The 23,906-nt window shown below is 41.5% G+C and overlaps 1 protein-coding gene across 3 annotated transcripts in view; it reads left to right on the forward strand.

The window, feature by feature from the left end:
* TSEN54 (tRNA splicing endonuclease subunit 54) overlaps positions 1-23,906 on the forward strand; it is a 217,061-nt gene that overhangs the window by 90,885 nt on the left and 102,270 nt on the right. For all 3 annotated transcript variants that reach the window (XM_056550326.1, XM_056550325.1, XM_056550327.1), the window contains exon 7: positions 8,557-8,643. In XM_056550326.1, the coding sequence (XP_056406301.1) occupies positions 8,557-8,643 (87 nt within the window). The remainder of the gene's footprint in view (positions 1-8,556; positions 8,644-23,906) is intronic.

Consider the following 23,906-nt stretch of genomic DNA (forward strand, 5'->3'; position numbering starts at 1 on the left):
AGGGGTTAACAGTACCTCATCCTAATCATGTACATGACATTTTTATTACTCTATCTCCCATATCTCACTATAAATTGCATTTTACAGCTGTTGAATTTCCTCCCTGGATTTATGCTGTACCCACACAGACACACACACAATATGATTATTGGAGATTGCCTGTATTCTACCACCAAAGACAATATGGTGAGTGTATAACTTGCATCTTCCAATGTCATTCATGTGTGTCATACTTAGGCAGTCCTGTAATGCTGGGACTTGTCGTTTTGGAATAGTTGGAGGTACAGTGTTTGGATAACTCTTTTTAAAGCAGTGTTGCCTTCAACTGTGTGCCTACAGCTTTTGCAAAACTACAGCTCCCAGCATGCCCAGACATCCTTCGACTGTCCAGGTGTTCTTGGAGTTGAAGTTTTGCAACAGTTGGAGGAACATGATTGGTAATACTCTGTGTTACAGCAGTGTTGCTGCAGGCTGTTTTTCTCCTGAAGCCTTGGACCAGTTCATTTCGAAGGGGATTTGAGGGGCCTTTATGTTAGAAATCCCCCATAAATTACGCCATTATAAAAACTGTTCCCCACAAAGTATTCAAAATGACATTCAGAAAGTTTGTTAACCCTTTAGTTGTTTCACAGGAATAGCAGCAAAGTGGAGTTGAAAAGTCAAAATCTCAAATTTTTTTTTTTATACTAACGTTGTTGTAGCCCCATATTTTTCAATTTTACAAGAGGTAAAAGGTAAAAAAAAGTCCCTCAAAATTTGTAACCTAATTTCTTCTGAATACTGAAATACCCTATATCCGGACAAAGTGCTGTGTGGGCTGCGGACAACAGGACTTGGGAGGGGATTTGGCTGAAATTGTTTTTGGGGGATATGTTGCATTTTCGAAGTCCCCATGGTGCCAGAACAGCAGAAACCCCGTTACATGTCACTCCATTTCCCTCAAGGAATGTAATAAGGGGTACAGTGAGCATCTACACCCACAGGGGCTTGACAAGTTTTCTTTACAGTGGGCTATGAAAATGAAAAATTTTATTTTTTACACTAAAATTTCTTCCAAGCATGGAAATACCCCATACAGTGGGGATCAAAAGTTTGGTCACCCCAGGTAAAAATTTGTATTAATAATTTGTATTAATAATAAAGAAGCCAAGGAAAGGTGGAAAAATCTCCAAAAGGCATCAAATTACAGATAAGACATTCTTATAATATGTCAACAAAAGTTAGATTTTATTTTCATCATTTACACTTTCAAATTAACAGAATACAAAAAAATGGCATCTGCAAAAGTTTGGGCACCCTGCACAATTTATAGCATGCACTGCCCCCTTTGCAAAGCTGAGACCTGCCATTGTCATGGATTGTTCTCAATCATCATCTGGGAAGACCAGGTGATGTCACTCTCAAAGGTTTTAAATGCCCAGACTCATCTGACCTTGACCCAACAATCAGCCCCATAGGTTCTTCTAAGCAGTTGTCTAGAAATCGGAAACTGAAAATAGTTGACGCTCACAAAGCTGGAGAAGGCTATAAGAAGATAGCAAAATGTTTTCAGATGTCAATATCCTCTGTTCGGAATGTAATTAAGAAATGGCAGCCATCAGGAACAGTGGAAGTCAAAGCAAGATCTGGAAGACCAAGAAAAATATCAGACAGAACAGCTCGCAGGATTGTGAGAAAAACAATTCAAAACCCACGTTTGACTGCACAATCCCTCCAGAAAGATCTGTAGACACTGGAGTTGTGGTACACTATTACACTATAAAGAGATACTTGTTCTACGTCCTCACTACAAAAATCAGCGTTTGAACTTTGCAAATGAACATATAGACAAGCCTGATGCATTTTGGAAACAAGTTCTGTGGACCAATGAGGTTAAAATTGAACTTTTGGGCCGGAATGAGCAAAGGTACATTTGGAGAAGAAGGGGAACAGAATTTAATGAAAAGAATCTCTGTCCAACTGTTAAGCATGGGGGTGGATCACTCATGCTTTGGGGTTGTATTGCGGCCAGTGGCACAGGGAACATCTCACGAGTAGAAGGAAAAATTGATTCAATAAAATTTCAGCAAATTTTGGATGTTAACTTAATGCCATCTGTGAAAAAGCTTAAGTTAAAGAGAGGATGGCTTCTACAAATGGATAATGATCCTAAACACACCTCGAAATCATCCACGGGGATTACATCAAGAGGCTTAAACTGAAGGTTTTGCCATGGCCTTCACAATCTCCTGACCTCAACATAATTGAAAATCAATGGATAAACCTTAAAAGAGCAGTGCGTGACAGACAGCCCAGAAATCTCAAAGAACTGGAAGACTTTTGTAAGGAAGAATGGGCAAAGATACCTCAAACAAAAATTGAAAGACTCTTGGCTGGCTACAAAAAGCGTTTACAAGCTGTGATACTTGCCAAAGAGGGCAGTACAAGATATTAACTCTGCATGGTACCCAAACTTTTGCAGACGCCATTTTATTGTTTTCTGTTATTTTTAAAGTATAAATGATGAAAATAAAATCTAACTTTTGTTGTCATATTATAACAATGTCCAATCTGTAATTTGATGCCTTTTGGAGATTTTTCCATCTTTTCTTTGCTTCTTTATGCACATTAATACAAATTTTTACCTGGGGTGCCCAATCTTTTGATCCCCACTGTATGTGGACGTAAAATTCTCTGCGGGTGCACAGCAGGGCTCAGATGTGAAGGCGCACCGGTGGCCTTTTGCAGAGGGGATTTGCCTGAAATGGAAGCTGGGTGCCATGCTGCGTATATAAAGCCCCCATGGTGCCAGAACAGTGGAGACCCAATTCATGTGATCCCATTTTATGAAACTACACCCCTCAGGGAATCTAGTAAGGAGTGCAGTGAACATTTACACTCCACCGGTGTTTGACAGATTTTCGGGACAGTGGGCTGTCAACATAATTGTTTTATTTTTACGGACCACTGTTGCAAAAATCATCTGTCAGACACCCGTGGGATCTAAATGCTCACTGCACCTCTTGTTACATTCCTTGAAGGGTGTAGTTTCCAAAATAGGATCACGTGGGTGTTTATAATTAATTTTTTTTTTTCCGTTTATGCTGGAACCTCTGCAACAGCCATTCCAATCACCAATTTAGGCCTTCAATGTATATGGTGCGCGCTAACTTCTGAGCCATGTTGTGTGTCTGCAGAGCACTTTGTCTATATATGGGGTATGTCCAAACTCAGGAGAAATTGCACTACAAATTTTGGGGATCCCTTTCTACTTTTACCTTTTTTTTTAAATTACATTTTTTTTACACTAACATGCGGGTTTAAAGCCACCCAAAATGTGTAACACAATTTCTCCCGAGTACGGAAATAGCCTATATGTGGCCCTAAACTGCTGCCTTGAAATACAACAGGGCCCAGGAGGGAGAAAGCACCATGCGCATTTGTGGTCCAGTTTATGGATTTGCGAAGGGGTGGCAGACAGGTGCAGGGATTGAGAGAGTCTTGCATAGAGGGGAGAGTCTTGCATAGAGGGGAGAGTCTTGCATAGAGGGAGTGTGCCGGGGGCACACACTTCTTACATGCAATGTTAGGGCTGACTTGCAGTATGTAAAGTTGCAGAAATATGCATCACCTCTATAGGTGGTAAACATTTCTGTTACCGGCGCAAGGGCGGCCACGAAGTTGCTGTAATTACTGAGAGATGAGCCCTTTTCTTGGCCATACAGTAAAGTGTAGTGTTGTACAGAACATCCCCACTCATGTATCACCTAATCTTTTTTTTTTCTTCGACTAGGCCCATATGCAGGGCGACCCCCCAATATGTCATTATCTCTGCTACATTAATGGGGGTCCATCTATTGGGCCTAGCCAAAAAGTATCAGGGTGCTGAGCCACAAACTGTTAGCCATACAAGTTTGTTTGAGCCGTCATCAAATTGACAAAGTCCTCACTGTAAAAAAAAAAATGTAAAGTCAATTTGTATTACTGGGCGGCCAACAAGTCCAGGAATCTGTGGTTTATCGTCTGGAACTGGGGTCCAGGCGGGTTCACCTATATGGGGGGGACAGGAAGATTGTAGGGGGGACAAGGATGCTAATATGGGGAACAGGGTGGCTAAAATGGGGGGCCTCTCCACTGAAAATACCCGATAGCAGTGTTTCTTAAACAGTGATCCTCCAGCTGTTGCAAAACTACTACTTCCAGCATGACTGGACAATGAAAGACTACCATGCTATGCTGAGAGTTGTAAATTTGCAACAACAGTTGGTGCACATTGCCCTAGCGGTCATATATAATTTTTATTTGGGGTGTGGGATTAACAGAGAGTAACAGTGTATTTGTGTGTAAGTTTATATATGTAGTGTTTGTTTTACTATTTATTTTGTGTAAGTGTAGTTTAAGGTTAGTGTCCCCACCCCTGTAAATGTAACCTAAGTTAGGTAACAAACCCCAACTAAGTGTTCCCCACCAGTATGCCTCCAGCTGTTGCGAAACTACAACTCCCAGCGTGCATGGTCTGTCAGTGGGTTACATAGAAGCGGGTGAGGGGGAAGATGGTGGATTAAAGCGAGAACTTCAACTTGATCATTCGCCAGAGACACAGAGTATAGAGTAAGCAAAGCAGACAAAGGAACCAGATGAGAGACAGCAGGAAGGGACCAGAGAAGAGCTGAAAGAGAATAGGGAAGAACCAATGCAGATTCTAAGCACACACACACACACATCGGTGCACAGATGCAGCCTGGAAAAAGGTAAATTGTGCTAAGCAGGTAGCATAGAAGTATTTGATAAAATTGGAAACAGAGAGGCCACACAGTAAGTTATCGTAATGCATAATACAACGTGAAATGCGGGGGTGGGGTCTTTTCCACCAAATAAGATGAAAAACCTCTCATGGTGAGGAAGAGATGAAAAAAAAAAAAGGGCCGGGCAGTACAACCATTTTTATAGTATGGACTCTACCCATCAAGGAAAGTCCCAGACTCGGAGGTTTGCGGAGTTTCGTATAATTGGCGGAATAGAGTGTAGACAAGGACGAGGTAAGAAATGTCCCTAAATAGGATAACCTAGAATCAGTAGAAAGCCACAATATAGGGTCTCGGGAAAGCCACAATATAGGGTATCAGACTTATAATTGTCAACCCTCAGCCCAGACCTAAGGGAAAGCTCAGGAAGGATCTAGAATAAGTTAGGAAGGGAAACTAGGGGGTCTCGTAAGCATCAGCAGCACTTATAGTCTACTTGACCTATCTGGACATCTGACAAATAAGGACAGTCTCGTAGAAGAGTCAACAAAGTCTCCACCACCAGGGCAAACAAGGCCAGGGACAATGGGCAGCCCTGTTGGGTACCCTGGAAAATCCACATGAGCTTTCAAACGTCAATCGGAAGCTTCCAGTATGCCGAGGGCTGAGAGTACAAGTGAAGCAAGTGCATAAAGGTCCTGAAAAACCTGTCATCTGACACAAAAATACCCCTAAAAAGGTACACCCTGGAGACACTGTCAAATGCCTTTTCTATGTTAAGGGCGAGCACCATAAGGAGGGCAGAGGAGGTAGAACACAATTGCATAACATCGAGAACTTTTGTTATTTAGTCTAGGCCTTGGCGACCAGGTATAAATCCCACTTGGTCAAAGTGGATGAGGCTGGGGTAAGCTAAGATGGAAGTGAGAGGAGAAAAGGTGGTTACATAGAGAAGTAAGGGGAGGAAGTAAGAGGGAAGAACATTTTTATAGTATTAAGCAGATAGACCATCAAGGCCTGGAACTTACCAAGCTGCAGACAGGAGATCGTATCAGCTACCTCCTTAGAGGTAAGAGGGGCATTCAATACATCGCTGTCAGAAGGTGCTAGAGAGGGAAGAGGAATAGAGTGAGGATAGGCAGAAAGGCGAAAGGTAAAGTCTGACGGCTGATCCGGCTCAGCATAAAGATGGGAGAAAACTAGTGAGACAAAAAGCCTCATATGTATGCAGCAGGTGGGAGGTGCGTAAACCAGATCACAACTGGATGTTGTTCACATAATTTGAATTTGTTTCTGTTTCAACTAAGAGGCTAGTAGCTCATCAGGTTTATTTGCAGAATAATATGTCATGCCAGTCCAGTGCAGAGCTTTCTCAACCCAGTGGGAAAGCACGGCATCCAGTTGGATCCTAGTATCCTTCAAGGTTTTATAAAGGTACAAGGAAGAGATGTGTTGGTGCGCAAAAGAAAGTTACATCAATTTGCCCTATAAAGTGGCCTGGGGCCTATCACCTTCCCTCTTGAGTCCTGAAGCTATAGAGATAAAACAGCATCTAATAAAGGCCTTGTGAGCTGACCACACCAAGATCAGATCAGGATTTGGCTGTACATTAAGGTCGAAATAAGAACAAAGGTCATCATTTTGTAAGTTGAGTATTTGTTTAAGCGACATTTAAACAGGGTGGAGGGCCTGCCCACCAAGTCAAACTCAGCTAACACCACATCATGGTCAGACCAAGTGCAAGGTATATGGCGGGAGTTCAGTAAGGAGGGCAGGGAGTTGGAGTTGGTCAGTTTCCAGTTTATACGAGTATAACGCTGTTGGGATGGGGGGTAATAAGAATATCCCCGCTTAGAGTTATGTTTCCTAACATATCAGCTAATGCAAGAGACTAACTGATCCTGTAACAAGCAATGTTGTCCTCCAGACCTCCTGAAGGGGCCTTTGTTGGACCGGCCAAGCTTACTGTTCATCACAAAATTAAAGTCACTGGTCCATAAAAGGATATTGTAAGCAATGGCCGAGACACGGGTACACATAGCAATAAAAAAGGAAATGGGGTCAGATGTAGGGGCATAAGAATTAACCACACGTAAGCCTTGCAGGATGATGAACCTCCAATCAGAGTCTTCAATTTTCTTTGAGACCTCTAATGAAAAAGCATTATTCAGACATATAACAACCCCTCGACTTTCAGTTTAAAAGGAAGATCTATATACTCTCTAGTATCTAGGGTGGAGGTTCTTAGGGTAAGAGGAAGGGTGAAGTGAGACTCCTTGATACAGATGATATCAGGACAGTGCCTCAGCTAGTCCCCGAATGTCGCCTTACGATTGGCAGGGGAATCTAAACCCTTCACATTATTGGATAGTATCCGACACATAAGCAGAATCACTGACAAGTGTAAATTAGTAGTTATACCCTCCAACAGTACACTAATGGACAAACAAAGGGACGCATCAGTAAGAGGGAATTATTGCGGGAGCAAAAACAAAGCATAAAAGTCCAGTATTAATAGTCCAGGAAAGCCGGGCACCATTTTCGTGCACATCGGTCTACTTCCATACTCATTACTGTGAAGGGGAACAAGAGATTCTGGCCACATCCAGCTCCGGTCAGAGAAGCGGGGAGACAGGGTGAGCAGTAGGCACCTGTGGTCTATCAGACCGAGTACTCGCGAGTCAGATCCAGCAGGAGGAGGGGGAGCAACTGGTCTCCCATTAGCCTGAGGAGACCCTCAGGCTAATGGGAGACCAGTTGCTCCCCCTCCTGCTGGGTCTGCATCGCGACCCTCATCGGACAAGGAGCGCACCACAATGGAGTGGGATCCAACTTGGAAGGATAGCGAGAACAGGAAGCCCCACTGGTACTTAACTTGTTCCCTTTGCAGGGCGAATGTAATAGGGTGAAAGTTCCAACGCCTCTCCTTGGTGGAGGGTGCTAGGTCTTAGAATAGGAGGACACTGGTCAGTGTGTCAGATAAAGTTAACAGGTTCCTAGTGACAGTCCCGTATTTCAGGGTAATGCATTTTGAGCACTACGTCCCTCAGGATATTAGAATTCTTGGATCCGGTCCTTGCTTAGCATGTTGGGCACAACTTAAGGTAGGAGTGCGTCGTTGCTTTACAATCATTAACCGTCTCTGGGACGCCTCTGATACGTATGTTTGTCTGGCGAGAACGATTCTCAAGGTCCTCTAGCTTGAGCTCAAGAGCCACTAACTTATCAGTATGAGAGTCTATGTCATGGCGGTCCATCTCAGCAGCATAATCTATCTTGTCCAACTTATTTCATAATCAGACACCCGTTGCACGAGCTTGTGAATCTGTGATGTAAAGTCACTCACCACCTTCTGCAGCTAGTCTCTGAAAAGCTGTTTAACAGAGGCCTACTCTAAGAGCTGAGGAGATGCAGGTGCCATCTTGGATCCCAGGGAGGCCAGAAAGAACTCTAGGATTGACTGAGAGAGGGTCTGTGTAAACTTTTACTTGTTCTTCCTCTGACAGGGACATGGTCAGAGGTCAGTGGGAGAAATTTCCGCACTGTAGGAGCTGTGGAGCCCATTGGGTGCTAATAGGAGCTGATAATAGTCTGACCGGCATGAAGCTCACATCACCAGTGTCCTCACACGTGAGCTCACCACGAAGATTATTTTACCAGCATCACCCTATAAACAATGCATTCAGGGTTCTCCCCATTGGCCTTTGCTCTAAAGCTCAGGATTTACATGCTAGTTAACCGATACATCACATTTCTTAAACTTCAACTTTAAATTGTTGTGAATTAAATTCTGATTATAGAATCTGATTTGTCTTTTTGCTTTCATCTGTAGCTCAATACAGTTGCCTTATGAGAGGCAGATAAACTTGGAGAGCGACGTTGTATCAAACAGAAAACGTAAGAGGAGTTCAAGACCATGGTAAACATCTATATTTTATACAGTATAAGCAATAATTATATTGCTGTGTCAATGTATAACAATGTGGTAATATAGTGAATTACTGTATAAGATAAGCGTGTACAGCCTATGGTTGCTAACTACCAATCAGAAATGTTACATGTTTAAGCAAGTGTAAACAAAAAGAAAAGCGGATACAATCAGTTCTACACAGTAATAAGCAAGCACAGTTCAAGAACGAAGATCTAAACTACTCTACAAGTACGGTGGAGATCATTGTCTGTGGTGGTGTAAATGCTGGTAATATTTCTATGTTATAAAATATTTTGGTTTGACGCATCCCTATAGTGGGGCAAAGTTGGGCAATCACTTTGTTGATATCAAGTGTAAATTTTCAACATCACATTAAAATAGAATAGCCTGTCAGATTTTACCCTATATAACCGTTGGCCAAGAGCTTGGTTGGCAGAAAACAGGTTTTCTGCATCAGTGATTGAAATAAGCCTCAACATACATGTAAAACACTGCCTGAGCGCTCTAAAGACCTGTAATACACTGCTAGTATCTCAATCTAGGGGGAAGATAGTGTAGATAGAGAGGGGGGACTTAGTAAAATACTGAGGGTGGAGCGGAGGGAGGGTTTAGAATAGTTAATAGGGATAGGCTTCATAGGACGAAAAATCATACACCATTGTATTGCATGATGACTAATGCCAGAAGTCTGTCCAATAAAACAGAGGAACTGGAGTGGTTGATGTCTGAAGAAAATTATGACATAGTGGGTATAACAGAGACTTGGTTGGATGATTGCTGTGACTGGGCGGTCAACATACAGGGATATAGTCTATTCAGGAAGGATCGGACAAAACGGAAAGGGGAGGAGATTGCCTTTATGTGAAATCAAGTCTGAAGGCCGCACTGCGGGAGGATATATGGGAGGGAAACGATAATGTGGAGTCATTATGGGTACAAATATGGAGATAAAAATAACAAAATTCTTGTAGGGGTTTGTTATAAGCCACCAAACATAATGGAAGATCAATTACTGAAGCAAATAAACAAGGCAGCAAATCAAAATGAGGTCATAATAATGGGGGACTTAAACTATCCTGATATAAACTGGAAGACTGAGACCTGTGAATCTCATAAAGGAAACAGGTTTCTGACTATAGCTTAAGACGATTATCTGTCCCAAATGGTACAGGGCCCGACCAGAGGGGGCGCCCTACTAGACTTAATATTAACCGACAGACCTGATAGAGTAACTGATGTGCAAGTAGAAGGACACCTAGGAAATAATGATTCTAATATAATACATTATAACTTGTTCTTCAATAAGGGAATCTCTCGAGGGGCCACACAATGAATTTTAGGAAGGCAAAGTTCGGTCAACTCAGAGAAGCCCTTAACATTATAAAATGGGATAATGTCCTAAAAAATATGAATGCTGACACTAAATGGGAGACTTTTAGGAATATCTTAAATTCTCACTGTAAGATGTATATACCTTATGGGAATAAAAGGGTCAGAAATAAAAGAAAACCAATATGGATGAATAAAAATGTTAAGGGGGCAATAAATGACAAAAAATAAAACATTTAAACTACTAAAACAGGATGGCCATGAAGGAGCATTAAAAAGCTATAGAGAAAAAGTTAAATTATGTAAAATACAGATAAAAGCCACAAAAATAGTGAGAGAGACTCCTTGCCAAAGAGAGTAAAACTGACCCCAAAATGTTCTTTAACTAAATAAATAGCAAAAAGGTAAAAAAATTAAAGTGTAGGCCCTTTAAAAATAATGAGGAAGAAATTCTAGACTGTGAATTTATGGAACGGTCTACCCCCTCAGGAACTGGTCACAGCAGGAACAATTAACAGCTTTAAAACAGGATTAGATACATTCCTGGAACAAAATAACATTAATGCTTATAAAGAAATATAAAATCCCATCCCTTCCCCAATATCCCGCCACACCCCTACCCCTTAATTCCCTGGTTGAACTTGATGGACATATGTCTTTTTTAGACCGTACTAACTATGTAACTATGGGATCAGGAAAAAGCAAATATACTAAACAAATTCTTCTCCACTGTGTTCACCAAGGAAAATGAAATGCCAGGTGAAATGCAGTGTGATAAGGTAAACTCTCCAGTACAGGTCACCTTTCTAACCCAGGAAGAAGTACAGTGCCGCCTACAAAAATCAAAATGGACAAATCACCAGGTCCAGAGGGCATTCACCCCCGTGTCCTAAAGGAATTAAGTAATGTAATAGACAGACCCCTATTTTTAATATTCAGGGACTCTATAGTAACAGGGATGGTTCCCCAGGACTGGCGCATGGCAAATGTGGTGCCAATATTTAAAAAGGGGACAAAAGGTGACCCTGGGAATTACAGACCTGTTAGTTTAACCTCCGTTGTATGTAAATTGTTTGAGGGTTTTCTAAGAGATGCTATTTTGGAGTATATTGATAAAAATAAATCTTTGACACCATATCAGCATGGCTTTATGAGGGATTGGTCCGTTCAAACTAACCTGATCCGCTTTTATGAGGAGGTGAGCTCCAGACTGGACCAGGGGCAATCGCTGGATGTTGTATATCTGGATTTTTCCAAAGCATTTCATATGGTGCCAAATAAAAGATTGGTGCATAAAATGAGAATGCTCGGGCTGGGGGAGAATGTGTGTGTAAGTGGGTAAGTAACTGGCTCAGTGATAGGAAACAGAGGGTGGTTATTAATGGTACTTATTCTGATTGGGTGACTGTTACTAGTGGAGTACCACAGGGGTCAGTCTTGGGTCCTGTTCTATTTAATATATTTATTAATGACCTTGTAGAGGGGTTGGAAAGTAAAGTAGCAATCTTTGCAGATGATACTAAACTCTGTAAAGTGGTAAACACTATAGAGGACAGTGAACTGGTACAAATGGATCTGGATAGTTTGGAGGTTTGGGCTGAGAAGTGGCAGATGAGGTGACATGGGGGGGGTGACATGGGAAGGAAAAATCTGGGACGGGGTTATGAATTAAATGTGAGAACACTTGGGACGACTGACGTGGAAAAGGACTTGGTTAATAGTAAATTTAGCTGTAGTGACCAGTGTCAGGCAGTTGCTGCCAAGGCAAATAAAATCATGGAGTGCATCAATTAGGGGTATAGATGCCCACGACAAGGAAATAATTCTACCACTATACAAATCACTAGTCAGACCACACATAGAATACTGTGTACAGTACTGGGCACCAGTGAACCAGAAAGATATAGTGGAGCTGGAGAGGGTTTAAAGACGGGCAACCAGAGTAATACGGGGAATGGGAGGACTACAGTACCCAGAAAGATTATCAGAATTGGGGTTATTTAGTTTAGAAAAAAAAAGGCTTAGGGGAGACCTAATAACTATGTATAAATATATCAGGGGGCAGTACAGAGATGTCTCCCATGATCTATTTATACCCAGGACTGTATCTATAACAAGGGGGCATCCTCTACGTTTTGAGGAAAGAAGGTTTCTACACCAGCACAGACGGGGGTTCTTTACTGTAAAAGCAGTGAGACTGTAGAATTCTCTCCCGGAGGAGGTGGTCATGGTGATCTCTGTAAAAGAGTTCAAAACGAGTCTGGATGCATTTTTGGAGAATAATAACATTGATGGTACATATTTAGGGACAGCACTTTGATCCAGAGATTTATTCTGACTGCCATATTTGAAGTTGGGAAGGAATTTTTACCTCTAGTATGAGGGTTATTTGCCTTCCCCGGGATCAACTCAGTAGGGACTCATTATGGATATAGGTTGATCTAGATGGACTCTGGTCTTTTTTTCAACCTTTTGAACTATGTTACTATTCAAGTTCAATCTTTCCTGCAGCACCCCCTGTCATCAGGTGCACGGAGCAAGCTTCGCTCCGTGCCTGATGACTGGCGATAATCTAAAATGTGGAGAGGAGAGCGCTCCTTGGTGAAATAAGAGGGTTTCTCCATATAAACCATAGACATAAAAGCCGCTCACCAAAGGTGATTGTGTAACAACATACACAACAATGGTAAGCACATCAGATGGTATGGTGTCCGCAGCCCTTCGGCAAAGCAATGGTGATCAATCGGTATGGCTTCAAAGTGGATGCCGGCTTCACATGGCGCAGGATACAAGCAGGAAGAGGCATGCCTGATGAAGCTGCTTTCCCACAGCGAAACGCGGTGCATCTTGGGAAATAAACTACCTTGATTTTACCTTGCCTCCTCCTGCTTGTATCCTCTGCCATGTGGAGCCGGCTTTGAAGCCATACCGATTGTTCATGATGACTGGCGATGCAGGGGACAGAGGATTGTGATGTCCCGGCTCCGCCGCAACCCCTCAATGCAAGTCTATGGGAGGGGGCCTGACAGCCGACATACCCCCACCCATTAAGCGGGAGGGGCCGTGACTTCATGATCCTCCGGCCCCTGCATCGCCAGTCATCAGGCACGGAGCGAAGCCAGCTCTGTGCACCAGATGATGGGTGCTGCAGGAGAGATCACGGGGGTCCCCAGCGTTGGAACCCCGCTATCAGACATCTTATCTCCTATCCTATGGATAGGGTATAAGATGTCTAGGGGCGGAGTACCCCTTTAATGTCAACGTTATGGCGATATGTGGTAACCCATGGTAACTAATATATTGTTTTAAAAGACACTTCACTAGCAAATGTCTGTGTTGAAATACACACCGAAGTATTGAAAGATGCAATGGCTTTTTCCAAGCATTCCAACAATTCTCCCTTTTTGGGAGTTGCAACAGGATTGTTGACAGTGTCTCAAAATACAGTAGTGAAGAACTATTAGATAGCATTTGTTAATATTTAAAAGTTGAAAAAAAAATATTCTTTGCCATGTCTTCACTATCTACTTGTTCTTCACTATTAGAGACACAGTTAGCAATCCTGTGGCAATTCCCTAAAAAAGGAATAATTTTTGATAATATTTACAAAAGCTATCAAAAATCCTCCCTTTTTTGTGAGTTGCAACAAGTTTTGTGGCTTGTGTATGTGTAGCCCTGGCTGGTAGTAGCAGCAGCAGCAAGGGTGGTGGACTGGTGGAAATTGTAGTAGCCATTGGAAAGTAGGCAGTGGTGGACTAGTGCTAGTAGTAGCCAGCGGACAGCAGCCAGTGGAAGACTAGTGATACTTCTGGACAGGCCTTGTTATGCCACTCCATGTGCTTATATAGAGCCGTAACGCCTATGCTTGAACCCTGGTAGTGCCTTACTTTCTTTCTGCAGAGATATCATTATGCCTGGTTTTCTGCATCTGGTTGGATAGAAAATAATTTCCACACAGCAGGATACTATAAAGAGATAGGTACACCATCACTCCACAGTGCCCCTTCTCTGGAAGGCTTTTTTCTTAAGCCTGCAGAGGCAGCAGTGCCTCTGTCACTTGCTCCTGAGCTGATGAGAACAAAAGGCCTGCTGACATCATCATCCCCACTACTCCACTCAGTATGAACTTCTGATGTCTGATCATCATATATTTCTTGCTCCCCCTCAGCATATTCACAATGATGCCTTACAATTTGATCACCACGCCTACCACCACTAGTGCAATGCTTGGCTGCTGCTCTTTCCTCCACCACTTCTGCAACACACACTAAAAGCTGGCAGCCCTTACTCAACTCTTCTATATGACTAATGATATCCTTCTGCTTAGCATTAGGGGAAAAGCAAAGACCAAGATAATGGAACAGACTGTCTGGGATGGACAGTTTCACTGTGCCATGTAACGTTAGACAATGAGGAATTCACTGACACCTGGCTCTGTCATATTGTCACATCTTCATTAAGTCAACCAGTCCACTATCCTCCTAAATCACACAACCCCTGGAAGGCAGTGAGAACTTTTGCTTGCTCATGCGGCTACTACTACTACTACTACCAGAAGGCACCTGTATGCTGCTGCTAAAATTCCTTTACTAGACCTTTTTTTTTTTTTTATTGAAAAAGATTTGTAAGTTATTTTTATATTTTGCTTGTGATTTGTCACTCACCTACTAGTCAACTTTCACTATCAACACTAGAAATGTGTACTTATGTGTATTTAAGACACAGGTAGAAGTACAATGGGGGAGATTTATCAAAACCTGTCCAGAGAAAAGTTGTCCAGTTGCCCATAGCAACCAATCAGCTAATTTCTTTTATTTTTAACAAGGCCTCTGCAAAATGTAAAAAGCAATCTGGAGGAGTGTGGCCTGCTACAAAGGATGTCCACCTAGCTCTCTCCTCTGTGAACCTCCTCTGCGACGCTTAGCGACATCACCCCGCACTAAAACCGGGACAATATATATGGAACCCTGCAGGGGAACCACCAGAGCATCACTGGACAACTTTTCAGTCCTCCAACTGAACACGGAGTTATAAGTGCCACAAAGCAAGCCCTGTTCCCGCGGCACCATCTTAAGAGAGGCTGCTGTCTCATCCTGAAGCGCGCTCCGCAGTGCGCAGAATCTCTGCACCGGAGCCTGGGAACCGAACACCAGTGACGATCGGACTCCCGAGCCACGGCCGACACACCAAGGTACTGTATTGCACCTACTCTTACCTTCCACGGCCGCCTTGTGTGCTGAGGCTGAACCCGGGGGCCATTATCTGCACCGAGGAGGACGCTGAGCAGTGAGAGCTGTTATCCCTTGCTGCCACAAGGACACAGCTGAGCTCAACAATGTCCTTGCATAAACCATTATTAGCTCTGCAATAAGTGTAGGGGACTTGCTAACGTTATAGAGCAAATTATATTTAGCTCTTTTGGACCCCCTGGCACAACAACTTTTATACAGTATATGACGGACATTTTATGCTGACCCCACAACTGCAAGTAACTGAACTGCAACCTCAGGCTTTACAGCTCCTTCACAGCGTATGGCATATACCACGTTTTTAGTGCGGCAACACACAAAGTCTCTACACTGTGCCTCTATTCCTCTGAGGGTAATACATTTTTCAGTGCAGCAATAGCTGCACCAGTTACAATGTCCACACTTGTACGTTCTTTTCAGGGTATTTTTTGTTAACCAGTTCTTATATTACTGCTAACAAGAGTATCTTTCAAATTTTTACACTTTTTAAAAGTTAATAGCCGTTTGGTGGTCCATCTCTGTAGTTCTAGATCATTTTGCAAGAGAAACCAGTTATGTTGATAACTTTTTTTATTTTCTCTGCTACTGGACTGTATGTAAAAGAAAAGGAAAACCTATCTTCAAATGTATTATTTCCTCTCTGGTTATGCTGTTTTTTTTCGAGAATGCTTATTTTACAAAAGCTCAGTTCTGTCACAATTGTAGGCCTTCTCAAAAGCTTCATCCAAGATTTTTTTTGGGTAACCTCTTTGATTAAGACGGGCCTGCAGTTCCCTCGCTTGCACCACTAAATCTTCATCCCGGCTATTTATTCGTCTAAATCTAATGAGCTGTCCCTATGGGACAGCCTTTTTTTACATGCTCTGGATGATAGCTCCTGTAGTGCAGGAGGGAATTACAAGCTTTGGATTTTCGGTATCCTTGAGTTCTAAATTCTCTGTTACAAGTGCTCACTTTAACATGCAGAAATTCAAGTTCTGAACCCCCTATTTTACACATGAATTTTAGGTTCATGTCCTTTTCATCGTTCAGGGTGTCCAAGCGATGAAAATGTTGTCTACAAATCAATGATAGCAGGCTATGGAGCCAATGTATTTATTCTTATCCGAAAAGATAAACTTCTTTTCAAGCATGGCTACGTACAGATTAGAGAGGGTGCGAGCAACGGGTGTCCCCATTGCTACACCCCCTACCTGTGCGTATCACTCCTCCCCGAAGCGGAAGGTATTACATGCCAGAATCAGACTTAAGGAATCACAAATGAAATTAATGTATTCAATACTCTTTTCCGAGCACTCCCAAAACTCCCTGATGGTCTCTACTGCTTTACTTTGTGGAATGCTCGTATAGAGACTTTCAATGTCTATGGAGACCAAAATAACAGGCTCGGATACAGAGAGATTTCGGAGTGCTCTGATAAAATCGTTGGTATCCCTTACTAATGCAAGGACCTCGGACAAAAGGGGATGGAGTAACCAGTCTATATACTTTGATAATGGTTCCGTTGGAGTCCCCACCCCGGAGACAATTGGTCACCCGGGTGGGGACTCCAGCGTTTTATGGATCTTTGGGAGATAATAACATACTGCTTCTCTGGGACTATTTAGCATGAGTTTCTCTGCTAGCTTTTTTGGAAATAACGCCCTTCTCAAAGTAAGTTCTTAAGTGCGTTTGTAGTTTATTCGATGTGCCGACAAAGGTTTTTTTTTTTTTTCTCTATTTTTTTATAATGCAAGGGGTTCTGTAACTGCCGCTAGGCCTCTTTTAAATAATCCCTCGTGTTCAAGAGAACTATGTTCCCCCCCCTTGTCGGACTTCTTCACAACGAAGTCATCCATTTTGCGTAGCCTCTCGATGGCGGATTTCTCCTCCCTAGAGAGGTGATCAGGATCTTTAGGATGACAAAGGGCTTTTATTTCTTCAAGAACTTTCTTTTGAAACAGATCCAAATTATTGCCCATCGCAAGTGGTGGGCAGAAGGTGGATCGTGCCCCTCCCATGAATTCTGGCACTTCTTTTGTGTCAATATCTCTCTCATCCAGACTCTTCCCCGTGTGGTCAGGAAGAAGATCCAAGAGATTGAACAAGCAGTCAATCTCTGCCTTAGGGGCATCTCGGAAAACACTGAATCCTAAAGGTCCAATGCTAACCGGGATCTCGCCCTCAACTCTCGGTTGCTGTCTAACCTCTTTATTTGAAAATAACTTTTTAAGGTTAATCTACCTAACGGCACGGAATAAATCAATTTCAAAAGCTGTTTGATCAAAGTCCTCTACAAGACAAAAGTTAAGTCCTTTTTTGAGGACGGACTCCGTCGAACTGTCCATAACAAAGTCTGACAAATAATAATAATAGAAAAAGAAGTGTGGCGATGCTCTAAAGTGTTCTGGACAGCAATCAAGACCTGGGCTACCCAACAGACACCTATACCTCAGGTGTCACAAAATATCTAGACAATAAAATATAAAATATGGGGCTCAAGGTCATGGATATATGGAGTAATGGTTATTTAATAGAATAAATGGTATAAAATTTATCAAATAATGATTGATGCCTGGCTACCCACAGGGCCCTTGCAGGTGTACAGGGATCATATATAAAATGTTAGACAATCATATAAAAATATCATAAATAACCTAAATGCATATTTAATGAAAACCTCTGGAATCACTCCAATAAATAGTAGAAATAAATATTGTGGATCAACACCAAAAATTGACAAAGTTCACAACAGTTCATCCAAGTATATGGTCAAAATCGATGGACAAAAAACTCCAAATAAGCCTCTAGCAATGAAACTAGTATAGCAGAAGATTCAGTCTCTCGTAGGTATCTCAAACAAGAGATAGCTATACCAATCGATTATTTCTCAGCAGCGTTATGTAACAAGTTCTCCAAAATAACAAGCTACTTTGTCTCAGTTGGAATAGAATGCTCTGTAATAATGTATAGCTCTGTACAGATAATAATTCACGGCTCTGCGTGATATGAATGGATTAGGTATGCTCACCGGTCCGGGCGTCTGCTACACGGGTGCCGTGATGGACTCTCCGGTTAATGCAGTGATTTCTCCGTTACCTGTATATGATCCCCACGCGCCTCCTCCTGGCAGTCTCTGTGCCACCTTCTGCCCACCGCTTGTGATGGGCAGCAATTTAGATCTGTTTCAAAAGAAAGTTCTTGAAGAAATAAAAGCCCTTTGTCATCCTAAAGATCCTGATAGTGAAGGAGGAGGAAATCGGAAGCTGAGATCGCGCTGTTGCAGAGAAGATTCAAGGATACTGGTAGAAGTCTTAATTTCTTTTATTCTATTCACACAACGCGTTTCTGGATATTAATAATCCTTTCTTCAGGCGTGATACAAAACACAGAATGCAGGAGATATATATAAGGGAAGTGACGTATCGCACCTGGATAACAACACGCCCACAATTCTCACACAAGTAAACATAATGGATATTATTAATGCTGCATATAATCACCAAATAAATCCACTATATTCCACGATAGATAATAAACCTGTCCAATAACAGAAAGGATTATTTTACAAAAAATTGCAATAATGTACAAATGCATAAAAACACATTGATACATAAAAAACACACAATAAAACCTACATTAAAAGGCCGTTTTTTCTATACACTCATTTAACCCCTCGGGCCACATAGTATTAAATCTAAAAATCCAATACGATTCTCGGTTAATTAACTGTTGATACCGATTAGGATTATTAGCAGGAATTTGTTCGATTACAAAAACTGACAGACAGTCGATATTATCCGGGTGACTTAAGGTTATGTGTCTCAAGACACTGTGCTGCATACATTTTTTTGCAATATTAGAGCGATGTTTGTTCATTCGAGCTCGCAAACTTTTCACTGTGCGCCCAATATATTGGATCCCACATCTACATATTAGTAAATAAACTACAAAAGAAGATGCACAATTTGCACTATCCCTGCACTTTATTACCTCCTGAGTGGAAAAAGATGTTAGTTGGGATGTATTCTTACAGGGGATCCATTTGCAGCATAGACATCTCGAGATCCCACACTTAAAGGTACCTGATTTAGCATTTTTTGTAATATCTCTAGAGATTACATCATTATTCAATATTTTTAGCCTACTTGGGGCTAACTGATTTCTAAGGGTTTTTGCCCTTCGAAATGTTAAATTAGGTCTCTTTGGTAAAACTTGTTTTAAAATCGGATCTGCATGCAGGATTCCCCAATATTTAGTCAGTATCCCCCGGATCCGATCAGGATTATTGTTATAAGTGGTAATAAAATTAAATTTCCTTTTATTATTAGTATTCTGGATCACAGCATTCCTTCCTTTTGTCTTTTTATTTGTTTTATGTACCAACTCCTTGCGTTCTAAGGTGCTTGCTTTCTGAAAAGCAGTGGACACTATTTTTTTGGGATAACCCTTTTCTAAAAATCTTTCCTGCAGTATTTTAGATTGCATAAGAAAATCTGCATCAGAACTGCACTTTTTCCGCACACGCTGATATTGTCCATATGGGACATTTAAAATCCATTTCGGATAATGACAACTATTAAAGTTCAAAAAGCTATTCACATCTACCTTTTTAAAATGTCTGCATGTCTGTATTTCATCTGTGTTATTTTTAAAAACTTCCAAATCTAAAAACACGCAACTGGTAGATGAAATAGTTGGAGTAAATAATAATCCCCAATCATTGTGATTAATTTCATTAATAAAAAGTATTGCTTCATCTTCAGTGCCATTTCAAAGTATAAATAAATCATCTATAAAACGCTTATAAAATATGATGTGCGGATTTAAAATGCGAAGGGACTCGAAGTGCCCCATATATAAATTTGCATAACTTGGGGCAAATCGAGTGCCCATCGCACAACCGAGGGTCTGTCTAAAAATGTGTCCATTAAAAGAAAAAATATTGTGCTCAAGAATAAAATCAATGGAATAAAGAAGAAATTCCAACTGGGCACTAGATATAGCAGCATCTTGTTCCAAATAGTATCTGATTGCACCAAGCCCTTTTTCTTTTAAAATGTTGGAATACAAAGCACTAACATCCGAGGTTATAAATAAATAATTATTATTATCAATATTTCTAAAAAATTCCAATTCTTGAATGAGCTGGGTGGAGTCTCTTAAAAAGCTAGGCAGTTCCAATACATATTGCTGTAAAAAAAGGTCCACAAAATGGGATAGGTGGGAACTAATAGCACCAACCCCAGAGATAATTGGTCTCTCGGGGGGATTACTTTGATCCTTGTGGACCTTTGGCAAATAATAAAAGGTGGGGAGTTGGTAATTTTTGATCTTTAAAAATTCGTATTCATTTTTATTTAGCACCTGAATGTCAAAGGCATTCTTAATAAAGAATAAATAATCCTCAGTTGGTAATTTTTGATCTTTAAAAATTCATATTCATTTTTATTTAGCACCTTAATGTCAAAGGCATTCTTAATAAAGAATAAATAATCCTCAAAATATTTTACAGAGGGATCATCTGACAGGACTTCATAATAATTCATATCCGAAAGGATCCGCATTGCCTCCTTAATGTAATCCGATCTATTTAAAATGACTGTACCCCCCCCCTTTATCAGCGGGTCTCACTATAATATTCTCATTATTTCTTAATGATTTGAGCGCTTTTCGTTCTTCCAAGGATAAATTATCCTTGTGAGTCGAACGGGGAGTTTCATTAATATTCCTAAAATCATTCCCCACCAATGAGTAAAATGTCTCCACAAAATTGCCTCTGTGTCCCAGAGGAAAAAAAGTGGATTTTTTGTGCACATCCATATGTTTACCACGTGCATCTAAAATATCAATATTGTCATGGTCATCAACATTAGTCGGAATATTTGCTTCAAGTTTACCTGTTTTGTTTTCCTTAAAAGCAAAAAAACGTGTGAGGGCCAATTTGCGAATATATTCATTCAAATCCAAAAACAACTGAAAAGGGTCCGGAGCAGTAGAGGGACAAAATGAGAGTCCCTTGGCTAAAAGGGAAATCTCACTATCACCCAATACATGTGGTGATATGTTAAATATTTTTATTGGCTTTGGTTTTGGTGTACAAGTGGACTGGCAAGTTTTATTTCCTTTTTTGCGGCCCCCCCCTGCATCCCCGTGGTCTATTTTTCTTTTTGTACTTTTTAATGTTGGTGAATTTATTTCCAGATGTGGAATCAAAGAGAGAGATGACGTGGCTATTGATTTGGTGACTGTAGACAGTCGATGTTTCAGTGGGAAATAATGCGGTAGTGTGTCCCGCTTCGGACTGATAATAGGTATTATCGTGGTGGTATGGGTGAGGAACCGGAGCAGTCGGATCTTCCCCTGACCCTGGGAGTAAGTATAAATACGCCTCCAGACTCCTCCCATAAATTAGATTAGCCTATGCAGGCTAACCACCACTAATCGGTATCAACAGTTAATTAACCGAGAATCGTATTGGATTTTTAGATTTAATACTATGTGGCCCGATGGGTTAAATGAGTGTATAGATAAAACGGCCTTTTAATGTAGGTTTTATTGTGTGTTTTTTATGTATCAATGTGTTTTTATGCATTTGTACATTATTGCGATTTTTTGTAAAATAATCCTTTCTGTTATTGGACAGGTTTATTATCTATCGTGGAATATAGTGGATTTATTTGGTGATTATATGCAGCATTAATAATATCCATTATGTTTACTTGTGTGAGAATTGTGGGCGTGTTGTTATCCAGGTGCGATACGTCACTTCCCTTATATATATCTCCTGCATTCTGTGTTTTGTATCACTCCTGAAGAAAGGATTATTAATATCCAGAAACGCGTTGTGTGAATAGAATAAAAGAAATTAAGACTTCTACCAGTATCCTTGAATCTTCTCTGCAACAGCGCGATCTCAGCTTCCGATTTCCTCCTCCTTCACTGTCTCTTACACGCCGGTGGATCCAGCGTGGGAAGCCGCAGCAGTTGTCACAATAAGCCCACATCAGCGTTGTGCCTGGAATATGCACAACCTGACCAGGTGAGTGCGTTCCTCACTCACCCACATTATCCTATTTGGTCTGGAAGATCGCACACAGAAGCGCTCTGTTGTTTTTTGTCTTAAAGATCCTGATAACCTCTCTAGGGAGGAGAAATCCGCCATCGAGAGGCTACATAAAAGGGATGACATCGTTGTGAAGAAGTCCGACAAGGGGGAACATAGTTCTCTCTAACCGGAGGGATTATTTAAAAGAGGCCTATCTGCAATAACAGAACCCCTTGCATTATAAAAAAATAGAGAAAAAAAAAACCTTGTCAGCACAACGAATAAACTACAAATGCACTTAAGAACTTACTTTAAGAAGGGCGTTATTTCAAAAAAGCTAGCAGAGAAACTCATGCTAAAGAGTCCCAGAGAAGCAGTATGGTATTATCTCCCAAAGATCCATAAAACGTTGGAGTCGACACCCGGGAGACCTATTGTCTCCGGGGTGGGGACTCCAACGGAACCGTTATCAAAGTATATAGACTGGTTACTCCATCCCCTTTTGTCCGAGGTCCCTGCATTAGCAAGGGATACCAACGATTTTCTCCGAGCACTCCGAAATCTCTCTGTATCCGAGCCTGTTATTTTGGTCTCCATAGACATTGAAAGTCTCTATACGAGCATTCCACAAAGTAAAGCAGTAGAGACCATCAGGGAGTTCTTGGAGTGCTCGGAAAAGAGTATTGAATACATTAATTTCATTTGTGATTCCTTAAGTCTGATTCTGGCATGTAATACCCTCCGCTTCAGGGAGGAGTGGTACGGACAGGTAGGGGGTGTAGCAATGGGGACACCCATTGCTCGCACCCTCTCTAATCTGTACGTAGCCATGCTTGAAAAGAAATGTATATTTTCGGATAAGAATAAATACTTTGGCTCCATAGCCTGCTATCATAGATTTGTAGACAACATTTTCATCGCTTGGATGGGCACGGAGTCCACCTTCGTGGACTTCGTGTCCGCCCTGAACGATGAAAATGACATGAACCTAAAATTCACGTGTAAAATAGCAGGTTAAGAACTTGAATTTCTGCATGTTAAAGTGAGCACTTGTAACGGAGAATTTACAACTCAAGGATACCGAAAATCCACGGCCTGTAATTCCTCCTGAACTACGGGAGCCATCATCCCGAGCATGTAAAAAAGGCTGTTCCATACGGACAGCTCCTTAGATTGAGGCGAATAAATAGCCAGGATGAAGATTTCGTGGTGCAAGCGAGGGAACTGCAGGCCCGTCTTAAGAGGTTTCCACTGACACCGGAACCCCCTGTGTCAGTCTCCATCTTTCCCTATCTACTACCATGAATACGATGTCTACCTGCTGTTCACCCCCACTTATCATTTTATTTGGCTTGGGGGGGATAGAGTTAACCATCTGGAGGTGAAATTTGGAGACTTTGCTATGTCCCACAACTCACTGATAGACGCACATAATGCTCTGGATGATGAGGTGACGTCCATTAAATCCAAAATAGCCAACCTTGAGGACAGAGGACAACAAAACAACATCAAGCTCTGCTGCATTCTGGAGACAATTTTGTCATCGGAATATCAGACTATGTTAGATTCTTAATCAAAGCTACTTTGCCAGACTGCTCTAACCAAGATCTCAAAATCGATTTGGTGCATTGTAATCTGGCTAAGAC

Source organism: Hyla sarda, chromosome 13 (assembly GCF_029499605.1).
Source record: "Hyla sarda isolate aHylSar1 chromosome 13, aHylSar1.hap1, whole genome shotgun sequence".
Lineage (NCBI taxonomy): Eukaryota > Metazoa > Chordata > Amphibia > Anura > Hylidae > Hyla > Hyla sarda.